Here is a 19,036-nt window from a genome sequence, read left to right on the forward strand (position 1 = left end):
CAGGGTTTGTAGTGATGCCTCTAGCACTGAGATGCAGGGCCTTAGACCGCTGATAGGGTTTGTAGTGATGCCTCTAGCACTGAGATGCAGGGCCTTAGACCGCTGAACCAGGGTCTGTAGTGATGCCTCTAGCACTGAGATGCAGGGCCTTAGACCGCTGAACCAGGGTCTGTAGTGATGCCTCTAGCACTGAGATGCCAGGGCCTGTATGCCTCTAGCACTGAGATGCTGAAACCAGGGTTTGTAGTGATGCCTCTAGCACTGAGATGCAGAGCCTTAGACCGCTGAACCAGGGTTTGTAGTGATGCCTCTAGCCCCAAATCTGGTTTCTTCATCTGCAGGATTGACTGAGGGGGGGTTGGAGGGGGTGCTGAGGAGTATTTCTGTCTGTAATAGAGCCCTTTGTGGGGAAAAACTCATTCTTATTGGCTGGGCCTGGCTCCCAGGTCCACCCATGGCTGCACACCTGCCCAGTCATGTGAAATCCATAGATTAGGGCCCAATGAATTCATTTCAATTAACTGATTTCCTTATTTGAACTGTAACTCAGTATTTTCATTTTGACCCACATTTTGCTAATTTTCTCATCTCCGAAGCATTTGATCTCAACACAATTTTCTGTTTCCATAACTAGAATCTGTTATGAACAGAGTTGACTAGGTTTTGTAGACTTTTGCGGTCTTTAAGAGTGTAAGGCTGAACTGAGTTATTGTACACGCGCACCTCACAGAGTAGGCGTTCCCTAATGGAAATATGCAACTTCATGCTGGAACGTATGGGATTAGAATGAAGACAGAACTACTTGAGTTTGTATTTTGAATTTCGTGGTCCACATTGAGATGCGTTGTTGCAAGTACAATTCGCAAATGTGTAATTACATTTTTGCAAGCTTGTGTCATGATGTGTGAAAGATTTAACAACGGTCGCAAACTTGTAACTTGATTTGCAAGTATAATTTATTTTCCAAATCAGAATTATTAAATCCATTTACGAATATAAATATTCTGCTGTGAATCAAAAATACACTTGCAGATTTAGAATCTACGAGCGCTCAGAGTTCTGTCACTGTTGTCACGTTACCAAGAGATATTTAAACTTGTAAAATGTTTTGTAAATTTGTAGACAGATATTTGCAAGTGGAAATGTGATTGGTTCTCTGGATCTTTTACTCCTGACCAATCACTCCCCTCTGCCGAAACCGCCTAACCATTGGCTGGATTGTTCCATCAATCAAATCTCAGGAAGTAGCTCCAAATATGAGCAAGAGTGGATGAGGCAAATTAAACGAAAACTATCTACTTGAAAGTATTGGTCTCTTTTATCTGTGTACATCCATGTTTTTGTGTGAAAAGGCATGGCAGTAGTTTGTTTATCATGTCGAATATAATGGTACATTTCAGATGAACTTCAGACCAGTGTTAACAAGCTGTTCTCTGACATTCGTCCTGGTTTTACTATCAACTGGCTAGCTTTATCAGGCAGCGAGGGTAAAATGAATATACAGTACCAGTCAAAAGTTTGGACACACCTACTCATTCCAGTTTTTCTTTATTTTACAATTTTCTACATTGTAGAAAAAGAGTGAAGACATCAAAACTATGAAATAACACATATGGCATTATCTAGTAACCTCGCTCCTTATTCTACTGAACCGCTTAGGCGTAACAAACACAAGTCCAACATTTATCGGAAACTGTTAAACTACCTGTCCACTACCCTCCTGCTCTCCGGGGATGTACAACTCAATTCTGGGCCCAATATCACCGAGCCAGTGATACGCACCGGAGTGGAGAGCGGTGGATGGCCTCGTCCACTGGTCGTCGCCGCTGTGGAGGTGGGTGAGTGCTATGGTCCTATGGTTTCTCTCGACTCACCCGACTCCAGGATAGATTTTGACTCTTCAAACATACCAGAGTCGCTATATGCGATCCCTGACTCTGCTTCTGGTACGCAAGCTATTTTAATTAGTTCCCCGCATCCAGTGCAGGCGGGAGGGATTGTTAATTGCGCTACCGAACTGCCCCTAATCAAAACGGCCTAAACCCAGCCGTCAGAAAACACAGAACATTTAACTTTTTTCACTGTGTCAATCACTCTCGAGTCATCTGGGACACACGAGCTAAGCCCAAGGGACTACTAGGGGGGCACTTGAACATTCGTAGTGTCATTCCAAAAAGTGATCAAATTCAACATCTACTCACAGACTCCAACCTTGACTTTCTCTGCCTCTCAGAGACATGGCTCCATAAACACTCTCCATATGCTGCTTTGATTGTGCCTGGCTACAATGTTTTCAGGAGAGACAGGATTGAAGGAAGAGGAGGGGGTGTGATGATTTACATTAAAGCACATATCCGATGTAAACAAATTGAGTGGTCATGTGATAATGAACTAGAATGTATCGGCCTGGAAGTTACACTGTCTCCCCAAATGTCTTTTACCCTCATTGGAATGTATAGGCCACCTTCCACCAAAAGTGTGTTTTTTGATCAGTTTAATACCATGCTTAGGGAATGTGATTTTGGGAAAGAGGTCATCTTAATGGGAGATTTTAACATTAATTATGAAGACAAGTGTTGTAGGAAAACCCTCAAACGGATCACTAATACCTTTGACCTTACACAGCTAGTTAAAGGGCCAACCAGGGTGACTTGTTGCTCTAAAACACAGATTGATTTGGTGTTCAGTAATAAACCAGAGAGAGTGACTAAATCATTCAATATGGTTACTGGGCTGTCTGATCATAATCTGACACTTATAGCCAGAAAGCTGTCTAAGAGCAGGTTTAACCTCTCTACTGTTAGAAAGCCGGATCAACTCAGAATACCTAAGAGTGAATTAAACTATTTTGAAAAAGCAATTAAGGGAAAAAACTGGAATGATCTCTTGTCCTATACAGACGTGGAAGCTGATAGTCAGGTTTTTCTATCCACAATCCAGACTACAATAAATGGCTTCCTAAAGAAAATCAAATCCAAACCTGGCCAAAAGAGCACTCTTCCTTGGCTAAATGGAGAAATCTGGAAATTGATGAAAGAACGAGATTATGCTCTAAAAATAGCCCTAAAATCTAAATTAGAGCATGACAGACGTAGGTTTACCATGTTGAGAAATAAGGTGATGAAAGAAATCAGACAGGCCAAGGCAAACTTTATTAACATAATTGGTGAAGCAAAGGGAAATTCTAAATTGATATGGGAGAATCTAAAAAAGTTAACAGGGAAAGACCATAGTAACACTGCAAAAAGACTAGAAATCATGGTGAATAACAATCTAACACAGGATGCAGTCGAAATAGCAATAGCCTTCAATTCCTACTTTATTGACTCTGTCAGGGCACTGACACAGAACCCCTCCACCGGTTTCTTGGGCTCAGTGCTAGTGAATGACACTCATCCTGTCTTCATCATAAGGGAGGTTTCTGAGTCAAAGGTGAACAAGGTGATTAGCTCACTAAAGAACTCTAAAGCCAAAGATGTGTTTGGGATGGACTCTACCTTTCTTAAAAACTACAAAGAGTCACTCATTGGCCCCATTACTAAGGTCACCAACACATCTATTGGTCTCGGTGTGTTTCCAAGGGTATGGAAGTCGGCCATAATAACGGCCATCTTTAAATCAGGCGACCCTGCTGACGTGAGTAACTACAGGCCCATTAGTATACTACCTGTGGTGTCAAAGGTTGTTGAAAAGTGTGTAGCAGAACAACTGATTGCCCACCTCAACAACAGCCCCTTCACATTACACTCCATGCAGTTTGGCTTCAGAGCGAAACACTCCACAGAAACGGCCAACTGCTTTCTTCTGGAAAATGTGAAGTCCAAGATGGACAAAGGGGGTGCTGTTGGGGCTGTGTTTCTGGACCTAAGGAAGGCTTTTGATACTGTTACCCATGAGATTCTCATCACAAAATTGTCAAAGTTCAACTTTTCCCCTGATGCCTTGAGATGGATGAAATCATACCTTGAAGGCAGAACTCAGTGTGTCAGAGTGAGCAATGAGCTGTCGCCCTATCGTAGCTATGATGTGGGCGTGCCCCAAGGGTCAATACTGGGGCCCCTCCTGTTCAGCCTGTACATTAATGATCTGCCTTCTGTCTGTACTGGGTCTGAAGTTCAAATGTATGCAGATGATACAGTGATATATGTGCATGCAAAGAGCAAACAACAAGCTGCACAAGAACTCACTACTGTAATGGTCCAGGTTACAAAGTGGCTCAGTGACTCGTGTTTGCATCTCAATGTGAAAAAAACTGTTTGCATGTTCTTCACAAAGAGGGCAACAGATGCTACTGAGCCAGATGCCTATGTGTCAGGGGAGAAGCTCCAGGTGGTATCCGATTTTAAGTACCTTGGCATCATACTTGATTCCAACCTCTCTTTTAAAAAGCATGTGAAAAAGGTAATTCAAATAACTAAATTCAACCTAGCTAATTTCCGATTTATACGAAATTGTTTGACTACAGAGGTAGCAAAACTGTACTTCAACTCTATGATACTCCCCCACTTAACATACTGCTTGACTAGTTGGGCCCAAGCTTGCTGTACAACATTAAGACCTATTCAGTCTGTCTACAAACAGGCTCTCAAAGTGCTTGATAGGAAGCCCAATAGCCATCATCATTGTCACATCCTTAGAAAGCATGAGCTCTTGAGTTGGGAAAATCTTGTGCAATACACCGACGCATGTCTTGTATTCAAGATCCTTAATGGCCTGGCTCCCCCTCCACTCAATATTTTTGTTAAACAGAAAACCCAGACATATGGCAGCAGATCCACAAGGTCTGCCATGAGAGGTGACTGTATAGTTCCCCTAAGGAAAAGCACCTTTAGTAAATCTGCATTCTCTGTGAGAGCTTCCCACGTCTGGAATACACTGCCATCAGACACACATAACTGCACCACATATCACACTTTCACAAAATGCTTGAAGACATGGCTAAAGGTCAATCAGATTTGTGAACATGGTCCCTAGCTGTGTGTTGCCGCTTTCCATGTTGTCTGTTGTCTGTAGCTTGTGAGGTGTGGAAACACTTTGTTGCTTTTATGAATTTTGTCTTGCTGCTTTTTGCTCTATGTTGCTCTGTCTGTATGCTACGTCTTGCTTGTCCTATGTTGCTATGTCTTGCTTGTTCTATGTTGCTATTGTCTATATTGTAATTGTTTTTAATAACCTGCCCAGGGACTGCGGTTGAAAATGAGCCGGCTGGCTAAAACCGGCACTTTTACTGAAACGTTGATTAATGTGCACTGTCCCTGTAAAAATAAAAATAAACTCAAACTCAAAAAAGTGTTAAACGCATCAAAATACATTTTATATTTGAGATGATTCTAAGTAGCTGCCTTAATGACAGTTCAAAATGCAGAAATACAAATTGTTGAAACTGTTTGCTCCCCTTTCTACCAGATGTGATATATAGGTCACATTGCATAACTATTGCTAGGTGTGTTTATTTATTTATTTTACAAATATGTTATTTGGGGTCCCCTTGGCCAGTCCTAGTCACTGCTTAATTTTCATTCAAGGAAAACTGGGTCCATGGAATAAAATGGTTATAGTTCAATAAGTAAAAACAGTATCAAAAATCTTTTGACAAACAATCTATATTCAAGTATTCCAGACCGGTGTGCCTGTTTTCAACTTTGAATGGTATTTCTATCCTAACTAATTGGATACCAACCTGTTTTGTTTCTCCAGCTAAAAGAAATGTCAATCGGGGAAGGATCAACACTTTTTATTTTATTGAAAATAAGTAACATATGTAAAATAACAAAAAAACATAAAACACATGAATTGCAACAACAAAATACATTGAATGAACAACAAAATAAATAAAGTTGTGGTTTATACAAAACATGAAACAGAAAAATAAAACACTGATAAGATAACAAATGTGTAAACTTTAAAAATAACCCCCCAAAAAGTGTACTGAGCACTTAATTCTTACCATTGCTTTCTTTAAAAAAAATTCATATACTGACAAACATGAAGGTTATGGTTAAGATAGTGTACTGAGAATAGCTACACAGAGGCAAGGCATCTACTTCTGATATCTGTTGTTGAATTTGGGTTTTTGGTCTTGTCCTTTTGTATCCAAAAACCACTCATTGTGACACTTGAAGAGCCTTTGACACATTTCATATTTTCTCACACTGCGATGTGCAAAATGATATAATTTCAGCCCACTACTTGATGATTACTCATAATTTAAAAAGAATGCCATTCTACTATTCAAACTGGGCACTTAGTGACATCAAAAGTCTGTATACAAAGCAGAAAAGATGGAGAGCATGTCTTCTGGTACCTAACTTCACTATTGCTTAAGTGTCTAAATACTGTTGCACTATCTTGAATTATTTTATACTACAACACATAACTTTACATGGAAAGGCTTGTACAATGGTCAGGCTAACCCTCCAAAAAGGAACTACAGAGAAGAACAAACTCAACGAGGAGGTCTAGGTCTATACACACATACCATATGAGTACATAAAAACATCCTCCCTTATTGAAATGTAGAAGAGTGAGCGATTCAATGTCAGTAAAAGGCTTGCGAAAGAAATCAAATGACTTTATGATCATCATTCATACGTGAAGTAATGACAGTGGCCACAGCGAATGACGCTTTGACAGTAAAGCTCTTTGCAGTCATGTTGTCTGATACAATTTCAAAAAGTCCTTGTAAATAAACACTAAACAGACAGAGGCCCCTTTGAAAGAAGCCCCACCAGCTTTCTCCAACCAAGGCCATTCAGGGTGGACATCTTGGAAACTATTATGGGGTCCAGAAAAAGAGCATGTTACTGTATGAAGTGTTACAGTAAATAAGGCTGACTCAAAACAGCCCAAGCTGAAACAAATAGGGTCATAGTCAGATTTTTGTTTCCACTTCCAGTTTGCAAAGACACCACATATCAAGTAATGTAAATCATATGAAATATGTCACTCAGGTCAAGGACCAGGCTTAGGCTACATACAAGCAGCACTGTACTGTAACATAGTTTAAAATTGTACTGTAATATAGTCTAAAACCGTTTCAAACAGTATCAAAATGGTTTTGTGTGAATTGCATATCACCATAACAATCTATTTGATTCGCTGGGTACATAATTGCTCAGAAAAGTTGAAATTCAGTATTTTAGTCAAATGTGTGCAGAAAACAGATAGAAAACATATTACCAGCAAAACAGATAAATTGCCATTCAAAATACAATTACGTAACATTTCTTGAGTTTGCTCCACAGTACACTTATTTCACTTCAGGAAACTTGGCTCACATAAAAAAAATCTGTACTGTTAGCTTTGGTAAGTTTTAATTACTATAGTAAAAGAAGAACATTTGTTTCCTGAAAGCAAATGTTTTCATACAATCGACAACTCCTGCTAAATTAGTATGATTAATTACGATAACACAAACAAGTTTTCCGAAAGAGAACGCTCTACTCAGTCGATCTTGTTCCTAAATGTCAATGCTACTTGTTGCGACACAAATACAAAGTGTTCACTGTTTAGCTGGTGCCAGTACGAAGGGTAAGAAGAAAGATGGGGAGGCACTCTAGAAGTTGTCTTTACCACAGGGTGTGTCTGTGGCCAGTTTGCATGGAGGAGGATGGTAACCAAACTCCAGAATGCAAATATGCCTGGCTAGAGTTCGATCACACACATTGCTGACTGCCACTCCTCTGTGTGTATCGATTGATGCGAGCTGCTTGACTTAGTGGTGTTGTTCATGTCCATTGACATTAATAAATAATATGCCATTTAGCAGACACTTAGTCATGCGTGCATGACTGTAGGTCTAGAGAGAAGAGAAGAAATCCTGCTTAAGGCCTGTCCTGTTGGGTTCTGACATACAGTAAACTATAGGGTGGTGGATCTTCATTCAGAAAAATTCAGAAAGAGGGGAAATTGTTCTTTGAGGCGGGTGTTCTACATATGAAGCTGCGCAGAGGGTGTGAATGTCACTTCTGGGGGATGGCACTCTCTTCTCCACTGGGGTGGATGCGGTTGAATTGCAGGCCTCCCAGGTCTCTGGCTGACCCAGACCCTGACCCCTCAGTGGGGGCTGAGGAGGCGGTGTTGCCCCTGGCTGAGGCTGTGGGGCCTGGGAGGGCCTCCTGGGGCCCCTGAGAACCAGGAGTGGGCTTGGGTGTAAGGGGGCTGGTCAGGCCAAGGCTGCTCAGGGCATCCAGGGTGCCGTCAGGATCCACCATTACATTTATCACTGAATGAGAAATACAGGAGATTGGTTCAAATGGGTGAGCTTGTGTTTGATTGGGATCATACAGTATATGATAAAGCAAGTGGAATGTATGTAGTGAAACCTAATGTGTTTATAAGTCTGAATCTATTTGCAATACTACTGCCCACAGAGTCTTCTTAGTGGTGGTCTACCATGCTATCTTACCTTGTAGCTGCTTCTCCACTCTCTTCAGCTCCACGAGGATAGAGGAGATCTGCTGTTCCAGGAGAGAAAATGGGAAGGCAGGGACACGAGAGAGGAATAAAAGGTTGCTTCGTTATGACAATTTATTTATAAAAATAAATAAGGAAAAAATACATTTATAACCCGTTTCTTCCTTACCTTGTTAGAGGTTTTGAGAAGTGGTATGTCGCTCTCAGATCGGAGTTTGCTCTCAATCTCATCCCAATTCCTGTCCTTGTCTTTGAACAATATTCTGGAAAAATCATAGACCATAAAGTTGCTTTGCTTAATATCTCCTTGATCTCTTGTGAATGTCAGATATACAGATATAAACAACTTAAAGAGCTTGATTGTTACCGTATTTTTCCTGCTGTTTTGTCAACAGACTGCCTGATTTTAGCTGACAGCTGAGAGACAGATGTGAGCAGCAGACTGTCCACCACCGCCTCATCCCTGTTCCATGTGCGTCTGCGGAGGGCAGAGTGGGAGTCCAGGCTGTCTGGGGCACGGGGACGGAGCTCCACAGGGCGTCCGTTTATCTCAGGGGCCTTGTTCTGCACCATGGGAGGGATCTTCCTGAAGTTGAGGCTCTCGTCAAACACACGGTCAACCAGCTGTGAGGGGCAGAGGAAGACCTTGTTAGTTATATGGGGCAGCTATATGATTGTTAACCATGAATGGAACATTTATACTGTATCTTCTCTGTATGAATGTATGTATGCTATGGCCATGCTACAGATTAACTAGGTTATCATAGTTATGAGTTACTTAGTTATGAATTAGGTATTAAAGAAGTTCGCAGGGAAAGATCAATGAAAGCTTGTTAAGAAAATGCAAATACACCTTTTAGTCATATCTGATCAGCAGATCGGCAGCAGATCAAAGACAAAGCGACGCTGAAGCAGAAGCCATTGAGCGTTAGTAGTTTAGAAAAGGAAGGAAGGAAGGAAGGTAGGAGAGAATAAAGTAAATGTCAAGCACCTTTTGCTTGCCCTCCTGCGTGCGGCCTACCTCTTCGCGGGTATCGATGGCGGAGCCGGGCGTCGTGGCGGCGGTGCTGACCGTGGTGCTGGGAGCCGTTCCAGAGGAGCTGACCGAGTCGATCTCTCCGGCCACGTCGTGGATCTCCCGGGCGAGGATGGCCAGGTCCTTGGCCAGGTCTTGACTGATCCTGCGCACACAGGGAAATAACCTATGATACATCAGACAGGCTGCTGGAACTGGGCAGAGAGTGACACTTCAATAAATCAGTACACACAAACAGATGTCTCACAATGATATAAACCAAGACTACTCATTAGACATTGAGAAACATCTGCATGTCAGGCTTAACAAAAAGCAATTTGTTTAATGTATAATTAACTGACACAGCACAACTCATAGAACCATTCTACATACTGTCCACTAGATGGAGGTAGGACCATTTTCAATGTGAATTAACAATATTCACTTGTAAATGATCATATCCTTTACAAGTATTTTATGCAAGGAACCTGAACTTCAAAAATGCTTCACTAAGAGCTGCTTACGATAACCTAATATTGTCCTCCATTACTTTAAATGTCCTTGTCTGATGCGTAAGAAAGTCCTTGTGCTTGCTCTATGAGGCTGGTTGAATCAATCCTTTTCTCACTGCTGTCTGCTCAGTTCAGTCTCCCTGTGACTACTAGGTCAAGTGGAAGATATGCAGGAAGAGGAGGGGTGCAGGGAAGAGGAGAGAGACAGTGACCGATGATAAACCAACCTTTCCATGTAGGAGAACACAGGAGCTCTATGTCTAAGATGGTATGGTTCTATCTCATGACCACCATACTGTGTGAAAGTCCCTGCTGAGTCGGGAACAATTTATTACAGCTTCACAGAACAGAGTCAGTGAGAGTGGACTTACTAAAGATGACCGTTGTTCAGAGACAAAACACTAAGCCATTCATTGGGCAGCCCTATCTACAGATAGTATCTTATTTACCAATTGTGCCATGTCCATGAGGCATATAAACTGAACTGAACTTCCTTGTGGATTCAAATAACAAATATTTGTAGATGGATTCTTGTGTGTGTGTTTGTGTGTCCCCCAGCTAGCATATTTGGTTCCATGGAAGTTGTGGGAACTTGTGTTTTTTGTTTCCCATTAGTTCTGGGAATGAAGCCATAAGTTTCCAGACCGGTAAAACTGAACATTTTTTAAATGAACATTTTTCCTGTTCTGGGAGTGTACATGTTTAGGTTGCAGGAAGGTTCTGACAACTATTTACTATGGTTCCCTGAAAGTTTACGTTCTGAGAACGGAAATGAAAAAGGTAATTAAATAATGTTCTGAAAACATGTTTCAATAATGCTTTTAATAATGCTGCTAGCTTAGTTTGGGTTAACTGTTTTGAACTCCATGTACAGATAGGGCACATGGAAATGAATTTGCTTAGGCATCAGTCATTTTGATTTTTTATTGTGGCACTGTGTCGGTGAGATTCAAACCTATGATCTTCTATTATCTATCCATGGAATTAGTCCACTGCACCACCAGGATGGAGCTCACATGTCATGTTTTTTTAATTCATACAAAGCTGTTCATTTTAGTCTATTCAAACAGACCTCATTTTAAAGGAAACAATCACTCATTGAGATCAGGCGTGGCCAATTAGTGGGGGCAGCCAACTCACCTGAACACACTTAACAACATAGATGGGAATTTCAGTACTTCAGCATAACGTTTTCTACAGGTTTCCTTATGGTTCTATTTAAAGTCATGTTCTCAAATTGTTCTGAGAATGTTAAGAAGCACCTTTCTTCTGTGGGAATTTCAGTACTTCAGCATAACGTTTTCTACAGGTTTCCTTATGGTTCTATTTAAAGTCATGTTCTCAAATTGTTCTGAGAATGTTAAGAAGCACCTTTCTTCTGTGGGAATTTCAGTTCTTCAGCATAATGTTTTCTGCAAGTTTCTCAGAACACAAAAAACACAAGTAACGTTCAAAGAACGTTCTAAGAATGCTATTTAAACATATGCATTCCGTTCTCAGCTTCAACAAAACTATTTCTATCTTCTAAGAAACATATGGTTCTCAGAATATTATGTACAAGCTGGGTAACCTGCACCATCCCCAGAATGTTGTGGGAAGGTTGTATGCAAAATAACCATAGGACAGCAACGCTGTCACCAAGCTCTAAGAAACATATGGCTCCTAGAACATTATGCGCTAGCTGAGGTGTGTGTATATATGTTTGTGTATGGACCCGTGCAGTCTTGTGTATGCATGTGTGAGTATGTGTAAGTCGGAGAAGATGAGTACCTGGCAATCTCCTCGCTGTGAGCAGTCCAGTCCTTGATGTACTCCTCCTGCTCTCTCATGCGGTGTTTGAGGACCATGCCTCCAGGGCCAACCTGACCAGAGTTAAGGCTGCTGGTGGAGCCCCCTAGTCTGGTACCCCTCAGGACCGAGTGGGGGCGCAGGGTGCGCCCGGGTTTGGGAGAGTTCCTGTTGGAGCCAAACTCCTCCTCTGAGGTGGATCCGTATTCTGGGGGCAGCCGTCTCCACCTGTTAGAGGCTTAGGTCAGGGAGAAAGATATAGTTATGAAGAGATCATTTGTGTTTTGTTTGAAGTTATTTCACTCACTCAGAAAGCACCGGATGCTCACAGTGTCTAAAGCATTCTATCTTAAAGTTAAAGCCAAGCAGATTTCTGTAACTCTGACCTCTAGACAAATCATAGACAAGATATTCTGTAGGCTGATAGCCTGACATGAGGCTGCTGGAATGTAGGCTGATAGCCTGACATGAGGCTGCTGGAATGTAGGCTGATAGCCTGACATGAGGCTGCTGGAATATAGGCTGATAGCCTGACATAAGGCTGATGGAATGTAGGCTGATAGCCTGACATGAGGCTGCTGGAATGTAGGCTGATAGCCTGACATGAGGCTGCTGGAATGTAGGCTGATAGCCTGACATGAGGCTGCTGGAATGTAGGCTGATAGCCTGACATGAGGCTGCTGGAATGTAGGCTGATAGCCTGACATGAGGCTGCTGGGATGTAGGCTGATAGCCTGACATGAGGCTGCTGGGATGTAGGCTGATAGCCTGACATGAGGCTGCTGGAATGTAGGCTGATAGCCTGACATGAGGCTGCTGGGATGTAGGCTGATAGCCTGACATGAGGCTGCTGGGATGTAGGCTGATAGCCTGACATGAGGCTGCTGGGATGTAGGCTGATAGCCTGACATGAGGCTGCTGGGATGTAGGCTGATAGCCTGACATGAGGCTGCTGGGATGTAGGCTGATAGCCTGACATGAGGCTGGTGGAATGTAGGCTGATAGCCTGACATGAGGCTGCTGGGATGTAGGCTGATAGCCTGACATGAGGCTGCTGGGATGTAGGCTGATAGCCTGACATGAGGCTGCTGGGATGTAGGCTGATAGCCTGACATGAGGCTGCTGGGATGTAGGCTGATAGCCTGACATGAGGCTGCTGGAATGTAGGCTGATAGTGGAAATTTATATGGTTTTAACTGTGGCACATAATCAGTGAAGGTATACTACTTGCTCTCTCCCTCTAGCTAGACAATATTAATTAACATATATTATTATAGTAAGTTGTAGTATTGTCGGAAGTGGCCACAGTGTCCCCCGACCCCCTTGACTCAGCCTCCAGTATCTAGGCTGTAATAGTCTATGTGCCAGGGGGCTAGGGGCAGTAATTCTCCTGTTTTATCTGGTGTCCTGTGTGAATTTAAGTATACTTCATCTAATTATCTCTTTGTTTCTCTCTCCCTCTCTCCCTCCCCTCCCAGAGGACCTGAGCCCTAGGACCATGCCTCAGGACAACTCATGTCAGTCCCCAGTCCACCTGGTCGTGCTGCTGCTCTAGTTTCAACTGCTCTGCCTGCGGCTATGGAACCAACCCTGACCTGTTCACCGGACATGCTACCTTGTCCCGGTCCAGCTGTTTTTGACTCTCCCTCTCCCTCTCTCTACCACACCTGCTGTCTCGACCTCTGAATGCTTGGCTATGAGGTGCTGATCTGTTGCACCCTGTACAGTCACTGTGATTATTATTTGACCCTGCTGGTCATCTATGAACGTTTGAACATCTTGAAGAACAATCCGGCCTTAATGGCCAGGTAATCTTATAATCTCCACCTGCATAGCCAGAAGAGGACTGGCCATCCCTCAGAGCCTGGTTAGTCTCTAGGTTTCTTCCTAGGTTCCTGTCTTTCTAGGGGAGTTTTTCCTAGCCACCGTGGTTCTACATCTGCATTACTTGTTGTTCTGGGTTTTAGGCTGGGTTTCTGTATAAGCACTTTGTGAAATCTGCTGATGTAAAAAGGGCTTTATAAATACATTTGATTGATTGTAATGTATCTTCCTAGGTAGGCCTGAATCCAGTGCTTGACTGTCTCAGTTTCCTGTTTCCAGTGACGACACTCTTTAAAAAAAAGTTGCTGTCTAGAACCTAAAAGGGTTATTCAGCTGTCCCCATAGGAGAACCCTTTGAAGAGCCATTTTTGGTTCCAGGTAGAACCATTCTGGGTTCCATGTAGAAACTTTTCCACAGAGGGTTATATTGTACATGGAACCCAAAAGGGTTCTACCTGGAACCAAAAAGAGTTCTACCTGGAACCAAAAAGGGTTCTCCTAAGAATGTACTGCTCTTAGGAGAAGAGTGTACTGCTCTGTTAGAAGGTGAGGTTACTGCCACACTCATGGTGGATTAGTTACTCATTTTAGGGAATGTGTTAAGCCATCCCACTGGGCAAAAACTGGTTGAATCAACGTTGTTTCCTTGTCATTTCAACAACAAATAATGATAATGTTGAATCAACATGGAAAACTGATTAGATTTGCAAAAAGTCTTTTTCCCCCCAACTTTGAACCTAAATCCAATAACACAGTGATTTTTTGTTTGTTTGTTGATTTCACATTGAATTCACGTTAGCTGACAACTCAACCAAAGGTAAAATTAAAAATAGACGTTGAACTGATGTCTGTACCCAGTGGGATCACAATGTCACATCTGTGCCTAATGGCCTAATGTAGCCTGTACACAGATGACCTAATGCTCTCTCTAGATTTCAAATATATCAATATGATTCACTGCAATAACATTTTACTTAACTACAAGTTCTAATATGCTATGACAATGTCTTAAATTAATATTTCCACTAGGCGGAGTACAGCCACTAAATAACACAATCCAGCGCTGCCCACAACATTTGCTCGTCTTGCATCAGCAATGATGTTAGGTTGGCTCAGTAACACTTGATGTAATCATTTTGGCTCTGTAACTCTTAGCTTATTGGCAATTAAGACTGAATAAAAGATTGGGCAGCTTTTGGCCAATAAGAGGGTTTGGGCAAATAACAATTCACTTCTATCCAATTTGAAACTTGTGTCCATAGTAATTTAGGGTACATCTACATCTAACAGACATAAACAGTTCCAATAAGATATAAGGTTGGAGTAGAGCATTAGGGTTATCATTGTAGTGGCAGGTTGAAGAGAGGGACACATCACACACTTAACACACCACACTAAACACACCACACTAAACACACACACACACAGAGCTCTCTCTGGTACAGTACCCATGAGCTCCTCCTCTGAAGGCTCAGGCTCAGGCTCAGGCTGAGGTCTCTCTGAACAGGACAGACAGCCAGACAATGAGAGTGATTTACACTGATCACAACACACACATGGACAAGGACAAACAATGACCAAGAAAGGACAAGAAGCTACCCAAAAACTGCAATGATGTAATAGTGGAAAAATCCTAAACATTCCTTTACACCAGAATGGGGGGGGGGGGGACAAAGGGCTGTGAAAAGAACACACATAGCATTTGACTTGCTCCTTTAACCCTTAACTGTTTTTTACATTAAATAATAGAATACTGAATGTTTCAAGCTGTACCTTATATCAGAGGGAATGTATCGGAGATGAGAGCAGGATCTCACCTGAGGGAGTGCTGTGGATGGAGGGGCTGATTCTGGACTTGGCCTCGGTCAGCTTGGACACACTGTTGGCCCTCATGCGAGGAGCCATTTTGTTGTCGGTGGGGGTGGAGGAGCGGAGTCCCAGACGCAAGGCGGTCTCTGCAGACAGGCGAGGGGAGGAGGTGCTGCTCCGGCCCACAGTACACTCTGAGTCACTACGGGCCGAGATGGAGCCCAGCCGCGTCCTCCTGGGCTGGGCCAGCATGTCCAGCCGTGAGGGCCCTTTACGACCAGATGGAGGCTTGGATGTGGAACTGGTGGTGGACACCTCGGAGGCCACAGACATCCTGTCTGCGTCAGGCAGGTCCGTGTCGGACGTGTCCCCCAGTCGGGCCCGGCGGAGCAGGGACGTTCTGGTAGGCCGTGGCTGGGGCAGAGAGGCCTGTTTCCCCAGAGAGGAAGCTGTGGCGGCCTGGAGGGTCTTACTGGACTTACTGGAGCTGGTCTTGCTGCTGGATTTGGCCTCCAGTTTTGAATGTAGCAGGTCATCCATAGAGGTGAAATGGCTGCGGCCGTACGAGCGACTATACAAGCTCTCCTGGTCAGAGGAGAGGATGTCGGAGATGGGGAAAGACGAGGTCTGATCGTCATCCGTGAGGTCCTGGGATGGTTGGCGTGCCCGCGAGGAGGCAGGCTGGACGGAGCGGCGGACATCTGGCCGGCTGGGATCAGTTCTGGTCTTGGTCTTTCTCTCCAGGCGCTCGCGGGCGTTGGTGCTGGCAGCGGTTTTGGAGGTTGAGCTCAGGTTGCTCTTCTCTTTGTGCAGGCTGCTTAGGGAGCGGCGTTTCTGGTGGGCTGCTTTCTTCTCTCCCTCCCCTGCCACCTGGCTATAGGTGCTGGCCGTGTCCACGTCTGACTCGGGGGAGATAGAACCTGCCCGGTTGGCTCTGTCCAGCTTGTTCTCGTCCCTCAGCTTGGCCTCCAGGAAGGCCATGACAGCCTCTGTGTCCTTCAGCAGGGTGGCTGTGTCCATGCTGCCCACAGAGTCGCTGCGCTCGCGGCCCAGGACACCAGCACCACATTTGATCCGGGGGATCAGCTCAATGGGCACCACACCACTGGGCTTCTCGATGGTGAAACTGCCCTGGCGAACCAAAGGTTTGCCCCCTGACTTCTCCCCCCCGTCCACTCCTTCTTTGATGTGGTGCTGAATCCTGTCCTCCGCCCGCCTCCTTCTCTCCTCGGACCTCTTCTCACTGCTGCTCATAGGTCTAAGAGGGGGCTTGGAGGAGGCCTGTAGCGGGCCTTGGTCTGTTTCTGTTTGCCCTTCATCATATCCCCCTCCTCTATGGAGGTAAAGCACGCCCCGTCTCCTTTATGCTCCACCTGGCTCTTCTCCTGGGGCTCCGTGTCCTGTTTCTCTCCGATCTCTGAGCGATGCAGGCCTAGGCCGGACAAGCTCTTCCCTGGCTTAGCCCGGGGGTCGTCGATAGGGAGCTGGGGGAGGGTCCTGCGTTTGCGCTCTGTGAGACTGGAGGTGGCAGAGCTGGCGCTTCGGATGGACACGCCCGACTCAAAGGCATCCGCTTCTGGCAGAAATAAACAAAAAATAGTAAAGCTACATTTCTAGTTTTCTGCTATTATGTGAAGAAAATACACCTTCACAAATACAGATGCAGATCCACATGATCCTGGTTTTGATAAATATAGGAGCCCTACTGTACCTCTCTGCTGATGGACGAAGGCAGGTGACTCAGCCCCAGACCCTTCTGGGTCAGTCCTGGTGTGGTTAGCAGACAGACTGGCCCACTGAGACACCCAGCGACTACTGCCCACTGCCACCGGGTTCTCAGACACACTCTGACGAGAGAGATTGCGAGAGATTGCGAGAGAGAGAGAGAGAGAGGAGGGAGAGAGAGAGAGAGAGTTATCCTAGTCTCTCTTGACAGACTCATGGCACTTCACCCCATTCAGAGATACAGCGGCTATGGGAAGAGACAGTTAACCTAGCAAATCAACACATCCCTGCTACTGGCCACATAGAGCTGGAGGGAGTATCCACATGTAGCAGGGAGGTCACAGAACACAACTCTGCTGCCATTCATTCACCTCTGAATGGTCTTATGTTTCAGTGATGAGCCTGAAGAGTTAAATCATATTCATTATGTATTAGCTGATTCATATTTTAAACTAAGCATGGGAATGTCAAATGATCGGTCTCTGGCTATATTCGTTTTTATTTGTACACTCTAGTGCTACTGAGGAGAATATATTGTTTTCACAAAGCCAAAGTGTATTCCTTTGCATGGCGTCCTATCAGAAAGTCACAAACTAAAGTAGAAATAGTACTGAACAGAATATTGAGATCAGGGATCCACATAGACTATTGTAGCCTACTGTATATACAGTCAGTCTGCTTGAATGGAACTTGCCTGGAGGGGGAAAAGTGTCATTTCTCATCGCTCTATGTACTAGGTCAGGCCCTGAGTGGCCTACTCTGTCAATAACAAGGAAGTGGTCAAGTCAGGGAGTGCCTGGCTGACACAACTAGTCCACTACTCCCCTTCCAACCGAGTCATCTTAATGCAATCAGGACCTCCTGCTTTCCTCCATTTAGAGTAAATAGATATGCCACTTTAGACAGGCCTCTGTCACTCATTTCTGGTTTGTGCATCATTCCCCTCAGAAGACATAAAAAAGGGAGTTCCACTGGAAAATAATAATATTTTGGCATATTAACACTCAACAGTCTTCAGAGGCTGTCCCGTCCCTGAGAAGGAATCTGAGGGTCACAGAAAAAGACAGCGAGCGACTCCACCCAAGTACGTCAGGGTCATAGTAATGAATCTCAGTAATGTTTACATTTCTCAAGCATCACATCACTGAATGAGATACAGTTGAAGTTTACATACACCTTAGACAAATACATTTACTCAGTTTTTCACAATTCCTGACATTTAATCCTTGTAAAAATTCCCTGTTTTAGGTCAGTTAGGATCACCACTTTATATTAAGAATGTGAAATGTTAGAATAATAGTAGAGAGAATGATTCATTTCAGCTTTTATTTCTTTCATCACATTCCCAGTGGGTCAGAAGTTCACATACACTCAATTAGTATTTGGCAGCATTGCCTTTAAATTGTTTAACTTGGGTCAAACGTTTTGGGTAGCCTTCCACAAGCTTCCCACAATAATTTTGTGAATTTTGGCCCATTCCTCCGGACAGAGCTGATGTAACTGAGTCAGGTTAGTAGGCCTCCGTGCTCGCACATGCTTTTTCAGTTCTGCCCACAAATTTTCTATAGGATTGAGGTCAGGGCTTTGTGATGGCCACTCCAATACCTAGACTTTGCTGTCCTTCAATATATCCACATAATTTTCCTCCCTGTTGATGTCATCTATTTTGTGAAGTGCACCAGTCCCTCCTGCAGCAAAGCACCCCCAGAACATGATGCTGCCACCCCAATGCTTCACGGTTGGGATGGTGTTCTTCGGCTTGCAAGCCTCCTCCTTTTTCCTCCAAACATAACGATGGTCATTATGGCCAAACAGTTCTATTCTTGTTTCATCAGACCAGAGGACATTTCTCCAAAAGGTACAATCTTTGTCCCCATGTGCAGTTGCAAACCGTAGTCTGGCTTTTTTATGGTGGTTTTGGAGCAGTGGCTTCTTCCTTGCTGAGCGG

General features: G+C 43.9%; 1 protein-coding gene across 1 annotated transcript in view; it reads right to left on the bottom strand.

Moving 5' to 3' along the window:
- Positions 1 to 5,719: 5,719 nt before the first annotated feature.
- The window catches only part of cep170aa (centrosomal protein 170Aa), a 73,674-nt gene continuing 60,357 nt past the window's right edge, over positions 5,720 to 19,036 (bottom strand). The window contains 10 exon segments of the mRNA XM_064950284.1: positions 5,720 to 8,224; positions 8,408 to 8,459; positions 8,585 to 8,678; positions 8,783 to 9,039; positions 9,437 to 9,617; positions 11,713 to 11,968; positions 15,003 to 15,053; positions 15,372 to 16,658; positions 16,661 to 16,939; positions 17,075 to 17,210. Coding sequence (XP_064806356.1) covers positions 7,962 to 8,224; positions 8,408 to 8,459; positions 8,585 to 8,678; positions 8,783 to 9,039; positions 9,437 to 9,617; positions 11,713 to 11,968; positions 15,003 to 15,053; positions 15,372 to 16,658; positions 16,661 to 16,939; positions 17,075 to 17,210 — 2,856 coding nt within the window. The 3' untranslated portion in view covers positions 5,720 to 7,961.

Source organism: Oncorhynchus masou, chromosome 31, assembly GCF_036934945.1.
Source record: "Oncorhynchus masou masou isolate Uvic2021 chromosome 31, UVic_Omas_1.1, whole genome shotgun sequence".
NCBI classification, from domain to species: domain Eukaryota; kingdom Metazoa; phylum Chordata; class Actinopteri; order Salmoniformes; family Salmonidae; genus Oncorhynchus; species Oncorhynchus masou.